Source organism: Chenopodium quinoa, unplaced genomic scaffold, assembly GCF_001683475.1.
Source record: "Chenopodium quinoa cultivar QQ74 unplaced genomic scaffold, ASM168347v1, whole genome shotgun sequence".
Taxonomy (NCBI): Eukaryota; Viridiplantae; Streptophyta; class Magnoliopsida; order Caryophyllales; family Amaranthaceae; genus Chenopodium; species Chenopodium quinoa.
In genome coordinates this window covers 1680862-1708052 of record NW_018743555.1, presented here as the reverse complement: position 1 = coordinate 1708052, position 27191 = coordinate 1680862, and the positions used below count along the sequence as shown (strand labels likewise).

General features: G+C 35.3%; 1 protein-coding gene across 6 annotated transcripts; it reads left to right on the top strand.

Moving 5' to 3' along the window:
* The first annotated feature begins 3019 nt into the window (after positions 1-3019).
* Positions 3020-26879, top strand: LOC110740300 (zinc finger CCCH domain-containing protein 13-like). Of its 6 annotated transcripts, none has more exons than XM_021920783.1 (11): positions 3020-3958; positions 4258-4524; positions 13193-13303; positions 13468-13498; positions 16510-16645; positions 16752-16808; positions 19829-19926; positions 20041-20112; positions 22570-22757; positions 24941-25095; positions 26096-26526. In XM_021920783.1, the coding sequence occupies exons 2-11, from the start codon at positions 4398-4400 to the stop codon at positions 26363-26365; spliced, it is 1245 nt and encodes a 414-aa protein (XP_021776475.1). In that variant the 5' UTR covers positions 3020-3958; positions 4258-4397; the 3' UTR covers positions 26366-26526. The 6 variants fall into 6 exon arrangements, with proteins under 6 accessions (XP_021776475.1, XP_021776476.1, XP_021776474.1 ...); XM_021920784.1 differs by having other exon boundaries at positions 3020-3963; XM_021920787.1 differs by adding an exon at positions 26549-26879 and having other exon boundaries at positions 3023-4524; positions 26096-26278.
* Positions 26880-27191: the final 312 nt, after the last annotated feature.

The window sequence follows — 27191 nt, the reverse complement described above, 5'->3', positions numbered from 1 at the left end:
AATACGGGGAGTGCTTCTCCTATCAAGAGGGGTAATTGTTTCACATTGTCATTTGTTTATAACACTACGAGATTACGACTTACGAGTACCAAGTTTGTAATTTTCCTGGCCGTCATGATTTCATGCAATGGAAATAAGACATGGGTCTAATAGATATAGATATCCCTTTTACAGGACCTGTTTTTACTTGGACTAATGGGAGAATAGTGTCAGATCCTGCTTTTGAGAGATTAGACAAAGAATATGCTACATCGCTTTGGTTACAGGATAGGCCTTCTACTTTTGTTCAGCACCAACCTATTTTGTTTTCTGATCATGCAACTATTATTTTGAGTGATTCTTCTTCTACAGGTACTTGTAAACGACCATACCGAATTGAAAACTAGTGTCGGATCTGCTGATGTGGCAGATGTGGCAGACATGGTGAGGTCTATTTTTGCAATACATGTTCCGGGTTCTCGTATGTTTTCTTTATCTCGAAGGCTTTGTATTCTGCGTCATCGTTTGTTAGCCTGGTGTGTTACTCACAAGAAGATGTGGGGTATTGATAGGAAATCTTTGGTTGCTGATGTTTCTCAAGCGTCTGTTGTTCTTAACTCTCATTACGACCGTTGCCTTTTCCATACAGTGCGGATGGAGAAGATTGCTGAGGCCCAGACGACCTTTCTCTTTTGGAAACAATGAGCCAAATTGAAATGGGATGCGTTTGGTGATGAGCATACCCGATTACTTTTTTCGACTGTTCAAGCTCGGCGGAGGAAAAACTGTATTCTGGGTTTGCAAGATACTGACGGATCTTGGGTTTCGGATACGGGGGGTATTCGTTCAATTGCCTTGGGTTTCTACAAGGCTCTCTATAGTGGGGACTTGCAATGCCCATCCTCGGTTCAATCCTCTGTTTCTCAGTTTTCTTGGGAATCTCTTCATTTGCCATCTTTATCTGATACGCATCGCCAGTCCTTACTAGCTCCTTTCTCTGCTGATGATATTAAGAGGGCTATGTTTAGCATTGCAGACGACAAATCTCCAGGCCCGGACGGTTTTTCTTCAGAGTTTTTCAAAAGCTATTGGCATGAGGTAGGAAACCATGTGATCATGGTTGTTCAATTCTTTTTTGCTCATGGATATTTACTAAAGGACTGGAATCATACATTCTTGGTTTTAATCCCGAAGGTTGATCACCCTGAGTCTGTTTCTCAATTCCGTCCTATTGGCCTTTGTAATGTCGTCTATAAATGCACTACTAAATGTCTTTCTTATCGATTACGTGATGTGCTTCCAGATTTAGTCTCAGACTACCAGAATGCCTTTATTCCTGGTAGGCTAATGTCGGATAACTGTTTGATAATACATGAGTTGATTTCTTTCATGAATGCTTCCAGAGCCAAAAAACGTTTTATGCGGCACGGAAACTGGATATGAACAAAGCCTATGACAGGGTTAGTTGGGAGTTCTTATCCCGGGTGCTTCAGGTCTTCGGTTTTCCTCCCTATTGGATTAATTTAATCATGCAGTGTGTTTCTTTGGTGTCGTATCAAGTGCTAGTTAATGGTGCTCCTTCCCAGTCTTTCTATCCTCAGTGTGGTTTATGTCAAGGGGATCCTCTTTTTCCCTACCTGTTTGTTCTTTGCATGGAAGTGCTCTTTGCGATGCCGAGGAAAGCTGAGATGGAAGAGTTGTTTCATGGTGTCAAAATTTCGAGGGGAGCTCCATCTATATCATATTTGTTCTTCGCGGATGACTCTCTTTTGTTCTTCCAGGTTTTGTCTAGTGCCTGTGAACAGGTAATGAATATTCTTTCTGAGTTCTGTGCTATCTCGGGACAAATGCTTATTATGCAGAAATCTTTTGTAAAGTTTAGCCCTAATACTCTGGAGGATTATCGGGCATATTTTTCTAAGTGTTTACAGCTCCGGTTTGAATCACGATTTGGTACTTATCTGGGGCTTCCTGTCGATTTGGGTCGTAATAAGTGTTCCGAGTTTGGTTTTCTTGTAGATAAGGTGGTTAAACGCCTTGAGGTGTTTGCTGCAATGCACCTCTCCCCTGCGGCGAAGCTGATCATCATTAACTCGGTGCTCCTTGCCTCGTTCAATCATATTTTGTCTGTTTTTCAAATTCCAGAATCTATCTGCTCTCGGGTAGACAATTTATTAGCCAGGTTTTGGTGGAAATCTTCTCAATCGAGTCGTGGGATGGCTCTTTGTTCTTCTAAGTTGCTGCACCTTCCAAAGGGACTGGGGGGTTTGGGTATTCGTAGTCTTGCACCGTTTAATTCTGCTTTATTAGCAAAGCAAAGTTGGCGTCTCATTCATTCCCCGCAGTTGTTGGTTTCCCGTCTTCTATTTGCTAAATACCCTTCGTTGGCAGGGGGTGTTGCGTCTTCGATTTCTCGCCTTTCTTGGGGTTGTCGTGGTCTTCTCTCAGGAATGTCTGTTTTGTCTAAGGGTTTGGTTTGGAAGGTTGGTTCGGGTTCTCGGGTTCGTATTTTAGAGGATTCTTGGGCTCCTGGTGGACAGGTTCAGTTCAAGGATCTTCTGTTAGAGACGGTTAGACCGACTTTTGTATCTTCTTTACTTGATCCGCGTTCTTACGCGTTGGATACTTCAATTGTTCATAGATTGTTTGATTCTTCGTCGGCTGCTAGGATTCTTTCTTTGGATCGGCCGGGGAGGCTAAAGGATGATTTTGTATACTGGAAGTTCACCTGAGATTGGGTTTTCTCTACCAAATCAGCTTATGCCTTTCTTTTCCACTCCCCTATGACCCCTGGTTTTGATAGCCGGTTGACACCAACCTGGTGGCGGAGGTTTTGGCGGCTTCCTATTCTTCCTCGGTGGAAAGTGTTTGGTTGGAAACTGTTACATGATGCTCTTCCGATGGCATCCCTTCTGCATTCCCGAGGTTGTCCAGTTGACCCGGTTTGTGCCTTTTGCCATCAGGAGTGGGAAGAGGTGTCGCACACCTTTAGAGACTGCCCTGCTGTGAGATTCTTTATGGCGGTCGGGAACGTTGGGGGTTCGTTGGGATCTTTGGCAGTTCCTTCAATTCCGGGATTGGTTGGCTGACACTGTTTCTCGGTTTTATTCTCATAAATTTTGGAAGGGTATTATGACTTTAATTATTTGCTATCCTTTGGGCTATTTGGCTTTCTCGGAACCAATTAAGATTCAGACATGCGGTTTGGTCGCCCAGGACAATTGAAGCTTTGGCTGAGGATTGGTTCCACCGTTGTGTCCAGTCTCAAGATTGGAAGAAATCTGTGTAGGGATCCTGTTCGCCTGGTTCGCCTATGCTTTCAGGTGATCCATGGTTGTGTTTGAGGGGATTACCTGGCATAAGCCCCACAGTTTGTTTGATCATTGATGGAGCTTGGGATTGGTCCACTTGTAGGGTTGGGGCATGTTGAATTATCCGTGACCTTTATTCTTCGGAGGTTCTGGGTGGAGGTAGTAGGGCTTTTTTGTCTGGGTCGACATTACAGTCTGAGCTACAAGCTTGTTTATGGGGTCTTCAGGCGGTGGTTCGCAAAAGTTTCTTGAAGATTCGAATTCATTCTGATTGTGCGACCCTCCTTTCTTTGCTTCTAAATTCAGGTCAAATGGACATTTCGGTTTGGTGGCTCATTATGGAATTGCAGGCGGTTGTTGAGTCTTTTTTGGTGTGCCAAATTCGTAAAGTTCCTCGGTTCTGGGTTTCTCCGGCACATTGGTTAGCTAGTTGTGCTCGATGACGGCAGTTGTTGTTTTTTCATTTCTAGTTTTTTTCTTTTTATGTTGTAGTTTGTTTTTTTCTTCGATAGTTCTTTTGTCCAAAAAAAAAAAAAAAAAAAAAAATTGTAATTTTCCTTTTTTCTTCCGCAAAAGTTACGTCTTACGTGCTCTCTCTTTTCATCCTCGTTCCCCTCTCTATTTTTAAAGTTCTGAACTCTGGTCAGCACTTCGCTAACAATTCTCAGGTAAGGTAACGAAATGTAAACTACTCATATTTGAATTTTATCCCTAATTTTTCGACATTATTATCAACCTTAATTTTTTGGCAACAATTTCTGCATTTTATTTGATTATTCGTAAGTTCCGTAATTTAAGACAAGCATTAGCATGTATAATTTCGTTGTCAAAAGTATAGCAGTAATTACTTAATGCTGGGGATTTTGATGGAAATCGAATTTTATTTTCTGAGTTACCTATTTTGCAGGATTGAATTTTCATTTCCATTTTTGTAAATTTGTATTTTTTTTTGTTTATCAAATTGCAGGTATTTTTTTTTTGCTTGCAATAGCAAAGGAATTACATTTTCTTCAATTTCAATGTAATTTTATCATTGTATAGCGATTTTGTGATTCGTTTGGGAGACTTTTCGAATAACGTAAATAAGGCAGAAGTTTTTTCTTAATCATGGTGGAGACGAGGCCTTTCAAGACAAAATTATGTGTACTTTATGAGAAGGGTCGTTGTGGACGTGATACATGTACATTTGCTCATGGTGATCCCGAGCTTCGACGCTTTTCGGGTTCTTTTATGGGTAATTTCATTGTCTCTGATTCTGTATTCGTTTTATTTGGGTTATTTGGTGATTTTTGTGTTATGTGGTGGTTGATTATAATTTTGGTTTTTGTGTCTACTTGTGTGATTTTGCTACTGTTAGGATTAATTCCTACAATATACTTAATCTTCATATCAAATTAATCAGTAAAACATAATTGCGAAAGTTTACCTTATTCCATGTCAATTGATCGAACCCCTTCTTGATTATGCGTGTTCTAGTACACACACACTCTAGGGTTCTCTCTATTGATGGGATATAGGGATATAACTGAGAGTATATTGTATGTACTATTAGGGACCATAACCCTAGATGTCTATTTATATATATATAGACCCCTTCCCTAATTCGCCCATCATGCATTAGAAAAGGTCCAACGGTCTCTACACATAAAGCTAAACACATACTCTATAAAAGACGTAATAAACCCAATAATAATAAAACTTAAATGTATCACTTGAATTTTGGGCTAAATTACATGACAACGTATAAAGACAATCATCACCGTATAGTTCACATACATTATTATTGTATTTAGGTCCATAAATTTCTTACAATCTCTTACTTGGACTAAATACAATTACATGTTTGTGATTCTTGATGATTGCATTATACTTTATAACTTTATGAGCTCAAAATACTATCATTTCCAAACGTCTTTAAACAATTCGGTCCATCAATTATATATTAACATAGAGTCAAAGCAGTCTAAGCTACAATAACGTAACTAGACTCATCAATGGCCACAATGTTAACACAATCAACAACATGAATCAATCATAGGTGTGTAGCATGGAAATAACATAAATGTGATCCAAAATGTCTATTTCCAACCGGTCCACTTTAAACTTTAGCAAGATCACGATATGATCTAATAGAAGAGTAAACCAAACTAAACACTTTATTTCTGCAGAAATACTTAAAATCACAATATTCAAAACATGTTTATGTCATACAAGCAATAAGATAACAAACTCCCACTGAAACTATATATCCTTAGGTGGCATGACACTCATATGAGCAGTGTGCTCATGAAATACTTTGGGTGGTAAACCCTTAGTAAGCGGATCCGCAATCATGGAGCTTGTGCTAATATGCTCTAAGTACAATTGTTTACTCTCTACTCTTTCCTTCAAAACTCTAAACTTGACATCAATATGCTTTGATTTTGACAAATTTTGACAAGCTTTTGTTATTGTTGGCATATAATACTGCTGACGTGTTGTCACATAGCAATTTGAGTGGTATATCAATACCATTCACTATGCGTAGACTTGTGACAAAATTCCTTAACCATAATGCATGGTTGGATGCCTCATAACAAGCTATGAATTCTGCTTCTATGGTGGAAGTAACTCTAAGAGTTTGTTTGACACTTTTGCAAGAGACAACTCCTCTAGCTACGACAAAGATGTTGCCACATGGGGATTTCAGGCTATCTTGACATCCATCAAAGTCAGAATCTGTGTATCCAATGATCTCAAGTTGATTTGACATTCAAGTGAGCATGTAATCCTTTGTTCTCTTCAAATACCGCATAACCCTCTTTACTGCTTTCAATTATCAAGTCCTGGATTGTTTAGGTATTTGCCCAACATTCCAACAATGTATGCAATATCTGGACGGGTACAAACTTGAGCGTACATAAGGCTCCCTATAGCTGATGCATAAGGGATCTTCTTCATTTCTTTATTGTCAAAGTTATTCTTTGGGCATTGAGTGAGACTGAACTTGTCTCCCTTAGCCACATGGGTATCACTTGGTTTACAGTCTTGCTTGCCAAACCTTTTCAAAACTTTTTCGATATAGCCCTTTTGTGACAATCCAAGAGTGCTTAGATGACGATCTCGATGGATTTGTATCCCTAACACAAAAGAGGCGTCCCAAGATCTTTCATCTCAAAGTGATTTGATAGAAATCTCTTGGTTTTGTGCAAATAACCTATATCGTTGCCGACAAGCTATATGTCATCAACATATAAAACCAGGAAAACATGCTTACTCCCATTGAACTTATGGTACACACAATCATCAACTGCATTTGTCTCAAAACCATGAGACATAACAACTTGATGAAACTTAAAGTACCATTGATGAGAAGCTTGTTTGAGTCCATAGATGGATTTCTTTAATTTGCAAACCATTTTCTTTGAGTCCATAGATGGATTTCTTTAATTTGCAAACCATTTTCTTTGAGTCTCCCGAAACAAAGTTTTTTGGTTGCTGCATATTGATGGTTTCCTCAATGTCACCATTGAGAAATGCTGTCTTAACATCCATCTGATGTAACTCAAGATCATAATATGCTACAAGTGCCATCATAATCATAAAGGAGTCTTTAGAAGAAACTGGTGAATAAGTTTCCTTATAATCAATGCCTTCCTTTTGAGTATAGCCCTTAGTGACAAGACGAGCCTTACGCCTTATCACATTGCCATTTGAATCCCTTTTGGTCTTAAAAATCCATTTACAACCAATGGGTTTCACACCTTTTGGCAATGAAACAAGGACCCAAACGTCATTGTCCATCATGGACTTAATTTCGTCATTCATGGCATCAATCCACTCTTGAAAGTTAGGGCCTTCAATGGCTTGGCGAACGGTGATTAGATTATCATCCACCATTTCATTATCCAACTTCTGTTCTTGCAACAAATTCTTCGCTAATTTGATTGTTATCCTCCTGGGAGAAAAACAATGTAGTCATCTGAAATTGCACTTCTTCTTTCTCTAGTGGATCTACTTAATGGCACTGGTTCTTGAAGTTGTTGAGTTTTTTCATCATGAATTTCCTGTTTTGAATAGGGGAATCATTTCGAGTTTCTTGAGTTGTACCTTCAATCATGCCAGGTTTGGATGTCTAATCATGATTGATAACAACTGAAGGAAGATAAACTTGTTCCTCTTCGAAAATAAACTCTTTAACCTTAGCTTCCCCTCAAAACTCAACATCTTCAAAAAAATCTAGCATTCCCCGTCTCAAAAATTGATCTAGTTGTGGGATCATAAAATTTATACCCCTTAGACCTTTCAGGGTACCCAACAAAGTGTTGCCTTAACTAGAGAACCCCAAATGTGTAGATGTGTTATACTGGGTTACCAGTCCATAGTTCATAAGGGGTTTTAGAAGCTACCTTAGTTGGTACTCTATTGAGAATATAAGTTGCGGTCTTAATTGCCTCTCCCGGAGGATTCTGGTAAGGTAGAGTGACTAACCATACTCCTTACCATCTCCTGTAATGTTTTATTGCGCCTCTCGCTACACCATTCATTTGAAGTAATCCTAGCATGGTGTATTGAGGGACAATTCCACATTCCTCTAGGAATTTGGCAAATGGCCCTGGACGTTGTCACCAGATCCGTCATTTCTGCCATAGTATTCACCACCACGGTCAATCTGACCTTCTTAATTGTTTTCCCAAGATTTTCAACTTCAGCTTTATAAGATTTCCAATGCTTGGGTTTTCTCATGAGTCAAATATAGGTAGCCATAACGAGAATAATTGTCTATGAACGTAATAAAGTATTGTTGACCATTCCAAGAAGCTGAAGGAAATGGTCCACAAATGTCCGTATGTATTAGTTCTACGACATATGAAGCTCGTTCGGCTCCTAATTTCCTTTTGTCTGTTTGTTTCCCTTTGATACAATTAATGCATACATCAAAATTTGAAAAATCAAGGGAATTAAGAATTCCATCTGACACAAGTCTTTGAATTCTTTGTTTAGAAATATGTCCTAAACGTTTGTGCCAAAGTGATGAAGAATTCTCATTTGCTAATTTTCTTTTGGTACCACTAGAATTGACTTGCAAACTTTCCTTAGATGAAGCAACAATATCCAACAAATATAGGTTGTCAAATCCAGATAAAGAACCAGATCCAACTAACTTTGAATTATGAAAAGACTAACTTTATTGTTTCCAAAAGATCAAAGATATCAGATTTGTCCAATGTAGGAACATAAATTAATTTCCGCCTAAAAGACGGTACAACAAAAGTCTCTTTTAAATCCAAATAATATTCAGGCAACCCTTCATGGACACACTTATGTGAGTAGTAGCACCAGAATCTAGCCACCAAGTGTGTTTAGGTACCGAAATTAAATTAACCTGTGAATAGACAAAAGAAAGAAACATTCCCTTTTTCGCACGCCGTGCGTGGTACTTAGTGCATTGTTTCTTCTCGTGAGTCATCCTACCACAGAAGAAGCATCCAGATGCTTTTGATTCAGCCTTCTCTTCCTTATGTTGCTTCTTTTGTGGTTGCAAAACCGCATCCTTACCCTTCTTCCTTTTGTTGCCATCCTTAGAGGAAGATGCCAAGTGAACACTTTCTGTCTTTTCTTGCTTCAATTTCTCTTCTGCTTGAACACAATGAGAAATGAGCTCATTTAGAGTTCATTTCTCCTTTTGACAGTTATAACTGACCTTAAACTGACTAAACTGTTTAGGAAGAGATATCAAAACCAAATGCACGAGCAAGTCATTAGACATGGGCGTAGAATGGGGAGTGCAAAGTGCTCCCTAGCACAGGCCCCCGAGGACCTATTTTTTTTTTCAATTCTTATTTAATTTTTTTAAAATGCTGCAACTTTCAAGAGCCTCCTTATTTGTAATGTACATCATATTCCCTCTATTAATCCAAGCTCCCATATCAATTTCTAACACTTTTCATATTCTTCTATCATTTCAAATTAGTATTTTCACAATTACATCGATTCAATTCCATGAAACTGTAATGTATATTTCCCCATTCCACAATTTTCGATGTAAAAAAGTTAATTTCAGCGAAATTAAAAATTAAACGATTCGTATTCCGTAAAAACGGCAAAACATTTAAGCAATTAATTTTAATTTTTCATAATTATTCTTATCAAGCTGCTAAATATCTTCCCAATATATAAGGGTTATCTAATTGTGTATGGCGTAAATAATAGGTTAAAAATTTAAATTTTGTATGTTTTCAAATTATTAAGGGCTTATGTTTTCAATTTAGAACAGGCCCCCCAAAAACATTGCAACGGCCCTGACAGGCACACAACTCTAACTTTAGTGCCTTCAATTTTGAAGCAATATGGGACATTTCCATAATGTACTCCCTTATGTTCCCTGTTCCTTTATACTTTTGGGAAACAAGACTACTCAAGAGAGTGCTTAATTCCGCCTTTTCGTTTTTAGCAAAACGTTTTTCAACGATTTGGCATTATTCTCTTCGGACGTCGTGCCCGTGAATGATTTCGGAATTGCATGTTTCATGATCATAAGACTCATGCGATTTGAGCGTTCCCACTTCTCCATATTCCCCTTTTCAATAGAGGAACTAGAATCCGTAAGAGCAGTAGGACGCTCAACCCGAAGATCAAGGTTTAGATCCATGCAACCGAGAATGATCATAACGTTCTCTTTCCAATTCTTAAAGTTTGTCCCATCAAGCATTATTGTATTGTATTAATGTTGACAGATATCACATTAGCAGAAGTATTCACCGAAAAGAACACAAACAAACAAAACAAGCTCACAATTGATTCCAAAATTCAACTTTAATAATCAGATTAAAATATTGACAACATATCCCATCACAAGAGACCTAGCACAACATTAATTTTTTAGTCTTTGGACTGAAAAATTAACTTGTAAGTGGTCCTCTTGGTGTAGTAATCAAATATTAACAATAAAATCCTGTCAAACATTCCTTTCTTTGGACCGACTCAACATTCACAGGGAAAACCTTATAATTGTTACATATTTATCAACACAAGCAATGTTTAATTTCCGGCCAAATAATAACCTTCCTTTGGGTCGACCATTAATCGCATGAAAATCAAACACACACATATCTCAATATTTCAAATAAATTAATCTACTCAAAAGAGGTTACTTTGGTAACATATTATTTCAATTAATAAACCCAAAATATGAGACACATTATTATTTTTTTTACCTTATTGTCAAATATTATAATCTGATTTTAACCTCAATACATAGTAATCATGCAATTATATTGATTTTCTTGATTAACTCATGATCAATATCGAAATCAAGAAAGTTGCGACAAGTACTAGCATTCAATTTAAGAATACAATTTGATTCTACAATATATATGACAAGTCATGGAAGCAGGAGCATATAAAACATACATGATTATAAAAGCTTTGATGAATAATCAATTACTACGATCAAACCATCATTCATCAAAATCATATTTCATATAGGACGAATTAACCGAAAGGAAACCATATACAATTATCATACTTCGAAAATTCACGAATAAGATAACATGCGACATGAATTTAATAGTTAAACAAGTCGCAACAGATTTCAACATAAATCGCATAACATCATACGATTAAACCAAAACTATCATATTTAAATTATCCGACTAATCTAATATGAAGGAGGCTCATAATTCCACTTGTTAGGATTAATTCCTACAATATACTTAATCTTCATATCAAATTAATCGGTAAAACATAATTGCGGAAGTGTACCTGATTCCATGTCAATTGATCGAACCCCTTCTTGATTATGTGTCTTCTAGTAGATACACACTTTAGGGTTTCTCTCTATTGATGGGATAGGGATATAACTGGGAGTCTATTGTGTGTACTACTATCGAACGATCATCTCCCGTCTTCCTTCCGGCTTAGGGACCATAACCCTAGATGTCTATTTATCATGCATTAGAAAAGGTCCAACGGTCTCTACACATAAAGCTAAACCCATACTCTATAAAAGACGTAACAAGCCCAATAATAATAATTACTTAAATGGATCACTTGAATTTTGGGCTAAACTACATGACAACGTATAAAGTCAATCATCACCGTAAAGTCCACATTCATTATTATTGTATTTAGGTCCATAAATTTCTTACAGCTACTGATTATGAAATTATTGGCTTAGCATTGTTTAGGGTTTGATGTATTTATGATGGTTTCTGCTTGATTTACATGATTTATTTAACAGTGTGAATTCAGCAGGCAATTTCTTAGCCAGCAAAGGCAGCAATAGTGCCTATATTTAAGAACTTTTGTTGTTGGTAACTAGTTTACTTAATACGAAGAAGATGAATATGTCCATTTAGGTAAAGGCTGTCATATAACATAGACACTCACTGATTTTGTTTAATTCAATGCTGAAGATTTAGAGGCTACTATCCGTATGCTTTGTAATGTTGGTGATATGCATAGATAGACATGGGGATCTTAATGGGACGGGCAGGGCAGATGTTATCTTTCGCATCCCCATCCCTGCCTAACATTCTCATCCCCATCCCCATGGCGGGTCCAAATTTCATACCCATCCCCGCCCATGTGGGTACAAATCTAAAACCATTGTTCAATTATCTTGGGATGGAGGGTGTATTCAATTAACGAATTGCTTGTATCACTCTTGGCTTTGAATGAATTGAATCTAATATTATGATTATGAATACATTTCTTTTATAATCTGCTGCATCAGTATAGTTGACACTGGATATTTAGCATATCCAAAGGGCCCTGTTCTAATCGAGTCTGGTTATGGAAGTAATAAAAAATTTGCTTTCCTAAGGTTTGCCATATTACAGTAGCAGGAACTGCTGTTGGTAAAATCAGTAGCTTCAGCTGATGGTTTTAGGTTCAATGAAATGAATTGGCATGTATAGATGATTCTAAAGAGATGAAAATGATGGTATTGACTATTCAAGCTTATGAACTTGAAATTTGAGCTGCAATACAAAGGAATATGGAATTTGCATTACACTACGAGTATACGAAAGATAGTACAAGCGTTCTTGAGGCTTGTTCTCTTCCTAAGGTGTTTCCATTCTTTAACAATGTTCAGCCTCACCATCTATCCCTAATCATCGCTTATATATAGTCTAATTTTACTGCTAGCTTTCTCCCCAAGACTGCAAGCTAATCCTAACCAATCTTATTATGCATTACCTATAATGCCCCTCCTCTTAAGTCGGTTCATTACACTCAAGTACTCAACTATTTTTGGGTTTTACATTTCTAAGGCTGAATGTGTATTTGATTTCTGGATAGTTTTAGGTTTTATTTGTCCCTGGTCATGAATCTTAACCGAGTGATGTTTGAAGGGCCATTATATGTATATTATTCTTGAAATGGAAAGTTTTTAGAATGATTCTCTAATTAGTATGTCATTTATTGTCATGGAAGTTCATGGTAATTATTCCAGCGGCGTTGACTTTGTAGTGAGCTGGACTGAGCTCCTAAAGGCCCCCCCCCTCTAAAAAGGAGAAAGACTTGTGAAAGTTGCTCGATATCTTTATTGTTATTGTCTTAATGGATGGCACCTAGAAGAATTCTACTTCGCTGATTATTTAGTTCGCTTCTTCTCCAGATATGGGCATCCATCTGTCCTTTATCCTATATCTTTGATGCATTACATTTTTGCTTCATATAAGGCTGTATGCACAAACTTAGGATTATTGTATGTATATATTTTATGCTGGTGATACATCTGTAACACCATTGGCAATGCATGGACACAATATATCTGTTTATGATTGTGTTTCTTATCATAGTGGGAGGGTAAGGTTAGCTTTACAACAATTCATAACACTTTTATTCAAAAGGGAGATATATATTGCCAAAATCTTCTGTTCTGCACTCTGAAAGTTCTACTTTTGCAATTCCAGATAGGCCAATCAACAGGGATAATGACTTAAGGAGTAAGCTTGACAGGAAGCGTTCTCCACGTCATAAGTCTTCCCCTAGAAGAGATGCAACAGGATCACGAGCGTATAAAAGTAAGTATGACTATTTTCAGTATCTTCAATATTGATATATTTGGTTTACACATATATCAATTAGTATTTTTTTAAATGGTTTATCACGGTGCTTAATATTAATGGCAATGCCATCCTTTCTGTTTACTTATAGGTTTATTTTTCCAATGTCAAATCTTTTGCAGGGTTTAGTCCATCACAACTGAGTAAAAGAAGGTAATTTTAAGAATTCTTTGCCCCTTGTCTGGTTTGGGTGAGGGGTGTACTTGTCTAACACTTCAATTTATTTAGGTTATGATTTTAATATGTTAATATAAACTATACCCATAGTATGCATTTGCTTTATAATTGGGGGGATATCTCTAAGTTTGAAAAGCTGGTGTAGAAAAATCTTTTGAAGCTCACAAGTTATGTATACTTCAAGGCACATTATCACTACTTTTCTTGTCTGATATGCAAGCACTGAGATGTGGTTATCCTGAGAATATTTGAAGTCTCTTATATTGTGTTTATCTATTGCATATTGCCTCTGGGGGTATTATCGCTACAACTAAAACACCACACAATGTGGATCGCACCATTTGTGGTCTGTGATGGTCAATATATGTGCAACCTTTTGGTGGGTCAGAGAACTGATGCAAATGCCTTTAGTTTTCTTTTATTTTTTTTCACCCTCTGTTTTGCCTCATAGTCTTGCTTGCATACACAAATGGGCTACTTTTTTTTTGCCCCCTTCCCCCTCTTTATTTTTTGGTGCAGTACCTCTGATATGAGTCAGCAATCTTATCAGAATGGCCAGCTTTGACTTGCCTAGGTGAATAGTTAAAGCAACATTATATCATTATATATAACATATGAAAATGTTCTTTGCTTCATCTATTCTTCCAAACAAATTGAAATGGTTCATTTTCTCATTGTTCAAGAATTGTGCTACCAAATATAGGCTAGCATGTTTAACAACTTAATAACAACTGCAAATATCAAGGAGTTTTGTAGAGGAAGCAGCTGTGATTATTTAGTCGTTTTCTGATTAAATGGACTAGCAATTATAACTTTTTTTCTAACAGCTTACACTAATATGCAGTTATGGATTGATTATTGAGATGAATGTTTAATGGTTATGTTAAATTGGCAGAATTAATCCCTTCTTATCCTACATTTTTTGGCCATCCCAAACTCACAAATAATGCCACACTTAATTCCTTTCATATCCCCTTTACACTCAAGTATTCCCAAATCCAATTTTTTCATATCATCATAAGGTTCTTTCTTATTTTCTGCAAACATATTTACAGTTTTCCTCAATGACTTAGGAATCAAGATAAATTACATACAATAATGTATGTAAAATAGTTTTTATTTTTAGCATTGTTTAATCAACCCTACTATCCAATGATGGGGAACATGACATTTTTTTCAAATCCTAAATTGCTAATTTAATGAACCAAACTTGACAAATATTTTTCTACCCATTTTGATATGAGTTGATGGGTGAAAACTTCCTTAGGGTTTTAGTATACTGCAGCATGAATCCTCCAAGTGTAAGGCCTAGGATCGGTCCATTATGGGTTCCCGTTTTCTTATCTTACATTTTTTTGCCTTCCTCAAACTTTCAAATAATTTGATACCCAATCTTCCATAGTCAAGTACTCCAATTCCTAATTCTTTTCATATCTTTTAAAGGTTCTTTTTTGGTAAATTACGCAAACCTATATCTACAATTTTTCTCAATTTCTTAGGAATCAAGAGAAATTATATACAGTTTTGTATGTGAAATAGTTTTTATTGTTAGAATTATTTAATCACCCGTGTCGTCCATTGGTGGGGAGCATGGCATTGTTTTAAATCCTAAATTGCTAATTTAATGAAACAAACTTCTCAAATAGTTTGCTACCCTCTTTAGTTTGAGTGGGTGAAGACTTCTTTAGGTTTTTGGTGTAATGCGGCGATAATCCTATGAGAAAAAAGGGAATAAAAAGCCTCATTAAGGCCTAAAATCGGTCCATTCTGGGTTCAATCATGGCCACCTAACCCCCTCCCCTCGCATATAGCTAAAGTGTCGACTGACATCTACTATTGGTTGTCATTGCAATTTTTTTGTTTTTATTTTGAGAAGTTCATATTTTTGGAAAGAACGTATAAGATATAAGAGGAAATGCGGAATTAAAAATAGGAATACCAAATGAACTTATAGGCAAGGTATAGTTATGAGGATCATAAAAGAGTACTCACAACGCAAAGTCTTTTCTTTTAGTTCTTGTTAAACCTTTTTAGAGTTTTCTTTTTCTTTTATTTTTATTTTCACTTTTAATTTTTTTGAAAATTTTTTATAAGTTAAACCTGTTTGGCTGCTACTCGACTCGTGTACCCATGTGTGACACGGTTACATGTCCAAGTGTCCAGCTCGGCTATTTTGTAAAAAAAATTATATGATTTTGAACTAAGATGAAGTGTCCAAGTGTCATACCCATAACCCATGTCCGAGTGTTGAGAGTTCGACACGGGTACTTGAGGTAAATTGAAGAGTCTGAGTAACTGGTAAACTAATCTATTTTATCTATGTAATAAATCGCATGACCTAAGCTTTTCGTGAATATTTCCTAAATTCTAACTCATATGCTACATTATCTTGTTTCTTGTATGGAAAGGGAGTAACGATTCTATAGAATGTATTATTTTTGATCTGTAGCTTCTTCTTATTTAGTCGCAATGTCTCACGAATGGAATAAATTGTAGTTTTTGAGCTGCATAGATATTCAGAAGCAAAAATCTAAAGGTTATTATTCTTCTCCTGTCCAAGAATTGGAAAATATATTCATTAGTCTTATGTCACAGTTGACTGGTTGTTATTTGACATGACATGGTACATGGAGAGTTGTCAGTTTCTGAGGTTCTGGGCCTATGCCATTCTGCTGCTGCTTTGTATAAGACTAGCTTATCTCTTCCCAAATTTTGCAGTTGATCAACAACTAACTAGCTGTAGTCTTAGACTCTTAGTAAATTTGATAGAGATTTTGTTAGGCATTGCAGGCTTATAGTCCTAATTACTAATTCTTTGTTTTTTAATTAAACTGTTTGGCAATCGCGTATTGTTCAAAGACCTTGTATTTATTGCATTTTGTCTTTCAGATTAATAATATAGTGATGTTGATGTCTCAATATCAGTTTTCAAGTATTTACATGATGGTCAATTAAGCTTATTTAATTTTTTGATTTTATAATGATAGAAAATTAACGACACATGAGCATGAGGATGGTCAAAATAAAATTTCTGGGGGTTTCAAATGTCAAAATGGGTCAGCAGAAAGCGAGAAGGACAAACTTCATATCTTATCTAATTCCAGAAACGTGGTTGAGGATGAGGTATAAAGGGCTTTGCTTGCACTGTGTCTTTTTTCTTGTTGCTCATGCATTTCATTTTCCAAGTTGAGTATTTTACTCATATGGCATGGTCTCAAATGTCTTGCAGCTTACACAACTTGAGTATGAAGTTGATGTGCTATTTAACCAAAAAAGTCAGATGGAGGTTAGTTTTATCTCTATATACTTAATTTGGTAAATATTTGCTGAAGTTTCCTTAACTTAATGTTGGGTTTGTTAAATCTTTATTCTGAATATTGCAATAGCATGTGCTCTTGTGAGGATTGCATATGATAATTTATGTAAAGATTGTAAACAATAAGTTTAATCATTATTGAAAATCAAGCACTTGGGTAGTAGCTATGGTGGTGGTGGCCTTGGGGTAAAGGGGAAGGTGGTAGTCTTAGTTGTTTAGTTTGGGAGAGGATTGTTTGGAATTGCAATTCCAAGTCCTAGTCCTGAGTTTCATCCCAATCCATTATTCCAAGTCCTAGTCCTGAGTTTCACCCCAATCCATTAGAAACCATGCAAGTGAGTTGAAGCATGCGGTGGTCCAAAAATAAGCAAGCCAAATAACTAAGGTAGTAGTAACCAAACAACAAACTACGAGGCTTGATTAAAAGTTAAATGGAGATGCAACTTTAAAACAAAAGAGCAACATAGGGCAGAGTAGCCATGTAGTGAATAGATTAGTTTTTGTGAACTTGCAAGATAGGCAATGACTATTTGTAATAATAAATAAATGTGACAAAGCCTAGCACCATTTCTAGGGAATATATAGCAACTGAGTGAACCATTTTTTTTTTCTATCGAAATATGACTTATCTTACCTGTACAATCCAATTATTTCTAACACAAAGTAGCACTCAAAAGCTGAAAATAAAATTCGAAAATTAACATGCTATCAACAAACACAAGCAATTATCCCACAAAATCACAAATTAAAATAAAAAAATCACAATATTTAAATCTTACATTGATTAGAAAGAGGCATGTTTTCTATGTCATTCAAAATATTATTGGCAGAGTCCCATGTACGCAACTCTTGAAATGAAGGGTTTTCAAATCCCGACACTTGTTAATGACATTCATTCTAGATTTCTAGGAAATGTAGATTCCAGGATTCCAGGATTTCTACCTTTTCAAACAACATAGCATAGTTAACTTCTTGGAAGTAAGCCCTAGAAATTAATTCTTGAAATGCTCACTAGTTTTAATATATTCCAATTAATAAACTCAATAATTTTCATTAAACTTGCCCTATTAAGGGTGTTATGAGGCGTATGATTGCACCATCTGTCTAGATATGATAAAAAAATCTTTACAAATAGGTTATAACACGTCAAATGTATCATCAAGATAGAAAGAAATTCTACATATAATATCAAATATTTTAATAATATCAATAAAAAAAATCAAATATATATAAAAAGTATCAATTAAAATTATAAAAATTCGTGATAGTAGATTTCATTATTTGTATATTTCCATATATAATGGGGAAAAATTGTGCATAAATCATATAGTAATATGAAAAAACATGAAATGAAATTTGTTTCATTGATTAATAACCTAAATTATCAAAAAAATTATTTTCAATTCATGTTTTTGCAACTTTTTAGAAGATTTATGATCGATTTTTTTCCCCATTTCATATAAAATAATTAAAGTCTGCAATCACAAATTTTAATAGTTTTACTTTATTTTCTTGACATATTTGATTTTCTTAATTGATATTGTTGACATATTTGATTTTAATTGTAGAATTTATTTGTATTATGATAGTCTTGTCATTTAATAAGTGTTATTCTACTTTTATAAATTTTGTCATGTTTGGGTATACTTCTATGTGAATCAAGCAATCAAAGTCTTAGTCTCATAAGTAGGGTCAGCTACATGAACCAAATTTGATTCTTGTAGTCGACAAAAATCTTCCTCCTCCATCCCTGACTCTGTAAGCATACACCTAAAAAGGGCAAGTTTTATAGAATTTGTTGAGTTGATTGACTATAATTCACTGAAACTATTGAGCATTTCTAGAAATAATTGCTAGGGTAGTCATACTATGCTGTTTGGAAGGGTAGAAATCTTGAAATCTACTAGTCCTAGATTGAATGTCATAAACAAGTGTCGGGATTAGAAAATTCTTCATTTAAAGGGTTTCATTCTTGGAAAGCTGCCACTACTTTTAATGACATTGAGGATGGCCTCGTTTATGTGTAAGATTCCGTAATTTTTTTTTTTAAAAAATTTTTGGCTTGTGATTCATGGTTTCTTATTTTGGTTTGTGACTTTGTGGGATAATTGCTTGTGTTTGTTGATAGCATGTTAATTTTCGGATTATATTTTCAACTTTTGAGTGCTAATTCATGTTTTGGCTTAATTGGATTAGGCAACTAATATAAGTCAAATTCCAATAGAATAAACACATGGTTTGTTGGGTCGCTATCTACTCCGTAGAAATGATGCTAGGCTTTGTGACTCACTTTGATTTAGCCATTGCCTATTTGCAAGTTTACAAAACGTATCTATTCTGCTGCTACATGGCAGCCAGTTGCTAAATCTACTTTGTATTTTCTCCTATGTTGTTTTTCTGTTTTGAATTATATTTCCATTCAACTTTAGATCTAGCTTTGGAGTTTGTGTTGTTTGTTTACTACTGCTTTTGCCATTTGGCTTGCTGGTATTTGGACCATCGCATGGTTCACTTCACTTGAATGCTTGGTTTCTAATGGTTACATTATAACAAGCTATTGGCTTGAACTTGTAATTTAGCATTCCGTGATATAAGTAAATCTCTATGTTGTGTTGGGAAAAAAGGTTACATTGGGTTTGTGTTCACTTCATATGGTACCAAGGACTGCTATTGCTATCTACTTAGTTCCTCAGAGAGGTGCCTTTAAAGATTCTTACTTGGAGAGGTGCCAAAATTTAGAGCATCTTTCTTTGAAATAAGCTCTTAGAAATTCAATTGGCCTACTACATTGAGAAGCAGCAGGATACCCCCATCATCGTCAAAGGAAAAATCTGTTTCTGAGCTTTTGGGAGAGCTGGGTGAGAGAAGCAAACAGCTTCTCTTCTAGGATTAGAAATCTTGTTGCTATACTACCACTGTTATTTATTTTTAGTGCCATGATTAATTCATGCAATCTGAATAGAAGCTAAGCATTAAGCCTTTGCTTGCAGATTGCATTCCAGGAGAGGGTACAAGAAGCAGATAATTTGTCTTCTAGGATTAGGGATCTCGAGGCTCAATTGTGTGATGAAAAGGAAAAATCTAAAAAGTAACTCTTTGCTCTGAATCCTTCTAATCCTAATTTAAATTCCTGTTCTGCTTCTGAATTGTTGATTTATAATAATGAGCATTACTCTTGTCTGTTTGGTGATGATTTTTTCAGAGTTAATTCAAAAATCAAGAAGCTCATTAGGGCACATGCTCATCACTCTCAGCTGCAAGATGAACTGAAGAGGCAAGTTTATTTTGCAATGTGCTATTGCGTAATTTTATGTGTATGCCAGTGGGTATTTGATAGAGCGTCACCAATCTTCCAAAGAATAACCTAAACTGGTCTAACTAATTAGCAGTAAGGTAAAGAATGGGTTGAATTTATGAGAAATGTTGAATCAACCAACAAACGCTATTGTTCTAATAAGCTTAGTTAAGCTGTGTGTTAAAAGGAGATTTTATACGAACTACTCAACTACTAATCTAAGCAAATTAAGACTAAAAATGGGAATTATAATGGCAACAAGGTTTAAGGTAAGGGCTGCACCATTCAATATGATCGCAAAATTGCAATTAAACACGAGGGAAATAGGACTTTAGGGGATAGATTAGGGAGAATCATCTAAATCACCCAAACTATTCTATCAAGCTAGTTGGAAGCCTTAATTTTGAATTACAACTTATATTCATGGTCACAATGCATAATTCCACGCAAAAAAACTTAATCATGTTTGATAATAACATTCCCTTTGACTAGAAAATTCTCAGTTTGTTTAGTTAAATAACCTTAAGGGAGCCTAATACTCAATTTCATCTTTCGATCCTTTGTTGAGGGAGACTTAGAATAAAATTTAAATGGTGATCAATCATAATAACTAATTATGAAAATCCCTTAAGCTCATCTAATTAGCAACCCCATGAGCTAAATCCCTACATGCTATTAAGTGTTTGTGATTACATTTAAGGTTTTACGGTTTTACCTATTAATATTTAATAGCTCACAGTCCATGGAAATCGCCACAATCAACAAGTTTAAGCAAATCATGAGTAAATATAAGGATAAATTATTTAATAAAAAGAAGTAGTAAGGAACTAATAAAAACAACAAACAACTAACAATTAGCTGAGAGGGAGAAAGAAAGATAGAGAAAAGAAACATTACTTGGAAGTTGGAACTACTAACCATAAAAATTAACTTCCCCTACAAAATGAGCCAAAGGGGCCAATTTATCTCCCCCAAATTATCTAGGAACCTTACACTTTATTTGGATTGAAGGAAATGGAGGGAAAGGAAGTGGAGGGAAATGGAGAGATGAATTATTTTTCATTTGGTTAACAAATGAGTGAAGAAAGAAATTGGAGGTATTAAATTGTAAGAAATTGATCTCTCCAACAATGGAGAGATTTAGATGGAAAACTCATCAATCTTCTCTCCCCTCCCCCTCCCTTCCCATCCCTTCCCCTTTCTCTATCCAAACACACTGTTAGTCAAAATAATCTCTGGAGAACAAAGGTGCAGCCGCTCCATACATTTGGGCAGCATCTTCAGCAAAGAATAGGTGAGTTGGCTCCTCAAATGCAGAGAGGTCGCTCCTATAAAACTCTCCTCGGCTGCAAGGGGAAGGTAGGTAACTCTGCAGAATGTGGAAGAGGCCACACCTTGATAGAGAGTTGAGACCACTCCTAACAGGTGGTGAGGCCACACCTCTGGTGAACAGAAACAATTCAGAATATTGAGAGCCCTTGCATGCTTATTTCAGCTACATGTTATAATGTTTTTAATGCCTGTTGGAGAGGCCACGCCAATGCTGTCTAGTTATTATTCCAATTTCCAAAATGAATTGTTTTTAGTCAAATATTGGACATATTTGGGGAACAGAAAGCTAAATAGGAAATATATTTCATATATAATTGACAAACAAAATAATTTACCCCTTATATTATTGTTAGATAATTAATTTGAATTATTTGATTATATTCGGCCACAGTATCGAACTTTTGTCATGCTCCACAAGATTTAGATGAGAGAGAGAAGTAGGTAAGATAGAAATTATTGACATGGTTGTGGCCTTGTGCGCATAATTAGAAAGAAAAATAGGTATATCTATAGATAAATACTTCTCATATGTATTTATTTATAAATTTTTTATTTATTTCTTTTTGTTAAGAAAATTATGTTTTATTTAAAGAGGTGGCCATCACTCAAGGTGCTCCCTTTTATAGTCGGCCATGCTAATCCACCATTTATTTGATCATTAATAAGCTTGCAAATATGGATCAAACAAAAGGACAATTAAAAGAGCAACAACAAGGAAAATCCTACAAATATAAGAAAATACTAAAAAAGAAAAATCAAACTAATTAGAGCTAGAAGAGGGAAAAACAAAGCGATAATGCTAATATAAAGTACTACCTAAAACGACAAAAAATAAACACCCACTTTTCAGTATATATATCAAGACATTTTTAGTTTTATTTTTCCTCTTGTTGTTTGGGAAATAGCCTCAAAGCTTGTTTGATGCAACAATTTGTAGTTTTGTACTCTTTGACCTTTCTAGATTTTGCTAGGGGTGGTAGTTGTTGTGTGGTTGTTATTGTTGTTTGCTTTTTTTTTTTTTTCTTTTTCTTTTTTTTTTGGTCTTTCCAAACTCTTGCTATTTTTTATGTTAATTGCTCTTACGGACGTCTTGTGTGATTTTAGGTCTCAAATTCAACTTGAACAGCTAGTGGGGGAGCTTGGTACAGATGCTATACCGATTGTTGGTGTTATTAAAAACCTGGATGTCAACATTATTAGTAATGAAGAATTTCCAGAAGTAAAAAACTCTGCTTCTCCTGCAAAGAAGCAGGTACACGATACCATGAAAGCCTCAAAAGAAAGAAAGTCAGGTAATGTACATCCTTTCAGTAGTTGTATGTGCTTCCTTTGAGATCAATTATGTAATAGATAATGTAAATAGTAAATAGGCGACGTTGTGGGGGTTAAGATGGTATAAATTGTTTGCTAAAAATAGAGAAAAGTAGAAGTGGGTAGAACAAAATAAGAAAAGAAAAAAGTACATGGCTGTTTCCAAGTTGCAATGTTCTTTAATGTTGAGTTTGAAAGGTGGCTTGTGTGAATTGTGTGTGAGTAGTTTTGGATTGACTTCCTATTGGTTTTTTTTGAAATTCTATGTGGTCGCCCTGTACCCTGACAGATCTTTTACAGTGCAATTTATTTTATCCCTGTGTTACTTTTGTTTTTAAAATTTGGGACTAATATATCCTTCTGTGTTTGCTGTGTCAAAGATTCTTGACGTTAGCACATTTGACCATTTATTTTATAAATGAGAGAAAATATTGCAACATGAACCTTGCTCCTTTCTTTGCTGTCTCATTCGGTCATTCCTCTGCTATTCCATCTTCATGCTACCAGCCCCAGCAATGGTCTCCGTGATCAGTGGACCTTTACCATGACTTGAGAGGAAAGGAGGGGGGGGGGGGGGCACCATCCCCTACCTACTGAATAATCCATTTAGCCAATGAACCTCCGCACCGTGCTATTGTATGAAATCATTGACCCCCTTTCCTGGTGGCTGAATGTGTGCAAGGAATATGTGGGGAAAGGGTAAACGGGAGGGCGTGGGTTACAAAGGGTCTCCGGTGGCTGACTGGCTCATTGGACACTTGGATACCCATTTTCCTTGGCATATAAGTCTTATACGGGTAAGTTAACTGGAAATCTTTAATGGGGGTGGCAGCCAAAGTAGGGGAGCTTAACAAGACCTTACTTGATAATTTCTTATATATGAATCTCTCTGTTTTTATTAGTTGACACATTTCCTATTATTTTTCACATTTGTAAATTCATAATGTCGACCATTAATGTTATAAATTATCTATAAGTAAAATTGATAAAAGGTTAATATTATGAATATATACTTGGAGAAAAATCTAACAAGATCCCACATGACTTTATTTTTCCTTGTGTGTACATTACATATATAGTCAAAGGAGAGTGTGGAAATAGTGTAAAAAAAAATCAACATATGTCAAAAAAAAAAAAAAGTAACATACAAATACGGTCACTAGACCGGAGCAAACTTGAAAATTTAAATCAATCCAGGCTAGACATTCTGATTATTTTATTTTAACTTTTTTAAGTGAAGAGAACATAGAAAGTTCTTGTTTGGGCTTCTAAGGAAAACGTCTTTTTTTTATAAGTTATCTCATATATAGAAAGGTTCATCAAAGGGTCTGTTGCTATATGGTTTAGATTGTCTTCAAAATTTTCATTTAGATGCTGCCTTTAGTGAAATTATTTTCGCTTATTCAATTTGTTAATTAATTTATGTGGCTGAATCTTTGTGAGTTACAACTGACCTGACCGTGATTCACTCAAAATATGAATTTATTTGGTTTTATTAATTTTTTATTTATTATTTTTGTAATATGCAATTTTCTTATTTCAGCTTTTATTTTTTGTTGTATCCTGCATATAACTGATATGCAATTGAATATATAAAAAATTGCTACCAATTATATCACAATATAAGTGGTTTACTTAAATTCATATCTGCATAAATTTAAGTTGTTCAACTTAAAAAAGAACAAGTAATATCCATATTTTTGTAAAGGTGAAGAGCAATTGGCAGTTAGTTTCAAGTGAGATTTAAAGTTGATGTTTTAACTAAATCTTAAATTGATGTTTAAAGTGATATTTCATATTCTATTGCTACTGTATAATGAGTTAAGTTTTGGTTCAAAAGATTATCTGTTTATTTTGAAACCGAAGGAGTACATTATGATCAAGTAGGACTTGCAAATCGTATATCTTTTACTTGATGACTTAAAATTATTTTCAACAAATCATAATACTTTGATTGTATTCAAAATATGACCATTGCTTAATTTTCACAAATAATATGCCCCTGTATAAATTTTTGATATTTCTAAATTATTCTCCCTAGTGGCTTTTACTTTATTACAAGAAATACGTTGGCTACTGGGGGGTATGAACTATGGAAGCCACACTAAATAAGCTTTATCATGTAAACATTATCAAATGTGCTTATATTATATTACAAATACAGCAGCTACGGCAAGAGGCCATGGAGCCAGAGTTTTGGGTTCTCGGAGAAATCCACTTGTGCCCTTTGGTGGTCATCAAGAATCTGTGGCAGGACTATCTAAAGAGAACCCCCAGCTGCAAAATATTGCTTCTAAGCACTTTGATCCTTTTGATAAGGTAATCCTTTGTCCTTTTCTTCACCTGTTTTTTCATCCTTGGGCTTTTAAGAAGCATTTTTCTCTCCCGTGCTTTTGACTTTTTGAAAGAGATATTCTGTTTTTTTCTTAGAGACTTGTTTGGCTTGTTCAAAAACCTCCAAAATAGTCTAATTAATGATAATTTCAACTGCAGAAAAAAAAATCCAATTGTTTTTATTTTGTTGACTGTAATTGCTTCCAAAATCCTGTGTGTGTGTGTGTGTGACATTTTCCCTGCTATAGCTTATTTTATGGATTGTACAATAGAAGGTTGCGCACACCTTTATTGCATGTAGAGATGTAGGCTTTGTTCTCTTCACCTTATTCTTATCAACTTTTACTAATTCTTGTTAAAATAGATCAGATTAGACTAGGTTAGAACAGATTCAGACTAGACAAGATAAAACCAAAAACTTAATATTATAAATATAATGATTTAGGCCATAAATTAAAATCTGGCCAACCAGACCATACCAAAATTTAAAGTTCCAGATCAGAATACCTTAAAAAGGTGAAGAGAACTAATCCATATTGACGAGATTTTGAGCCCAGAGAATTGCGTTATCAAGATGACTTTAACATAGTGAAACTTTCGTAAAATTGCATAATGAGTTGATTTTAATGGAGGTTAAATAAGTTAAGGTCATACAATTTGGTTTTAGTGGTCATAATTGTTTCAGTTCAATTACTATTTAAGTCTATTGTCAATTGGCATATTATGAATATTAAATCAATATATCGGGGAAATTTTATTAGGATCAGGTTAATTCCATCAAGGTACTGTATTTTGAGTTGAGTTTGTCTGATAAAATTTGGGTATGATCAATTGTGTTTGGATCATTTTAAATTGTGCAAAGCTAAGTGCTTGGCTGCTCGCACTGTATATAATAGAAACAAGATTTTCATTTGTACTAGCACTAGTTCAGAAAGGGTTTTCCCCTTTTTAACCATTAATTTTCTTCCGTAACTTTGATCATTAGCAGGTGAAAGAGTCAAATTTTGTGGTGCCACCAACCAGCATGGCTGCTCATGCAGTTGATGATTTTATTGAGCTGGAAGCAGAAGATTATCCTGAGATGCTAGGAACTCCGAAATGTGTTGAGAATAGCTTGCCGTTTCTACTTCCTCCCCTTCCTACTGTATCACAAAATAATTATATTCAGGTTTGTTTAATGAGTTTTCTGAGTTTGAGTCTTGGACTTCTAATTGGAGCTTTTGTAATTGCATGCTTGGATTTTCTTGTCATCTGATAAGTAAATATAGCACTGGTTGTGTATAGTTCTGTTTCTACCAATGTCGAATGTTTGGACTTTGGAGCTCCTTATACCAAAATTTATTGTAATGATAAATTTTGTACTTATTTTTGACAAGTATAGTTTTGAGTTTAAGTCTTGGACTTCCTACTTATTTTTGACGATTAATGATTAATGCAGTATGAGGGTGATGACGAGAATGTTGATGTGGACGGACGTGAAGAACATGAGGAAGTGGATATAGTGTAAATGCTAGGTGATGAGATTTATATCCTCCCTTTTTTTTTTTTTTGATAACCGCTAATTTTTGATACTGCGGAACCGTGATCATTTTTTAAATAGGGTATTATCAAAATGATTTAGTGTAGTAATGTAGCCATTGCACTCAGTTTGCTTCATGAAGTATGTTAAGCTCGCAATTTGAGTCTGCTTCATGGTATGATAAGTTCATTTTTGACTACTACGAAAATACTTGCATTATGCCTTGTAGTATAAAGATTGACATTCCCTACGGATGCCCTGCTAGTCCCAAGTAGTGTTGTTTTTTCATAAGATAAATAAATGGAAAGACTGGTAAAAATAATCCCAATTTTTGCTCGTTTGCTCAAAATAATTACAACTTTGGACTAGTTTCAAATAATCCAGACTTTGGATGTCATTCGCACAAAATGGTTCCAATTGGTCACCAAACTGTTATAACATGTTAAGGTGACACGGGTTGTCTCATGAATTGTTGAAAAAAAAATTAAACAAAAAACTTAACAAAAACCTAGCCCCACCGACAACCACTGTACCCCACCAGCCACGATGACCCTTCTCGCCG

Coding starts and splice junctions, on each gene's coding strand:
- LOC110740300 (XM_021920783.1), top strand. CDS start 4,398: ATGGTGGAGACGAGGCCTTTCAAGACAAAATTATGTGTACTTTATGAG. Junction 22,758..24,940: donor CTCAAAAGAAAGAAAGTCAG/GTAATGTACATC, acceptor TTACAAATACAG/CAGCTACGGCAAGAGGCCAT. Junction 25,096..26,095: donor ACTTTGATCCTTTTGATAAG/GTAATCCTTTGT, acceptor TTTGATCATTAG/CAGGTGAAAGAGTCAAATTT.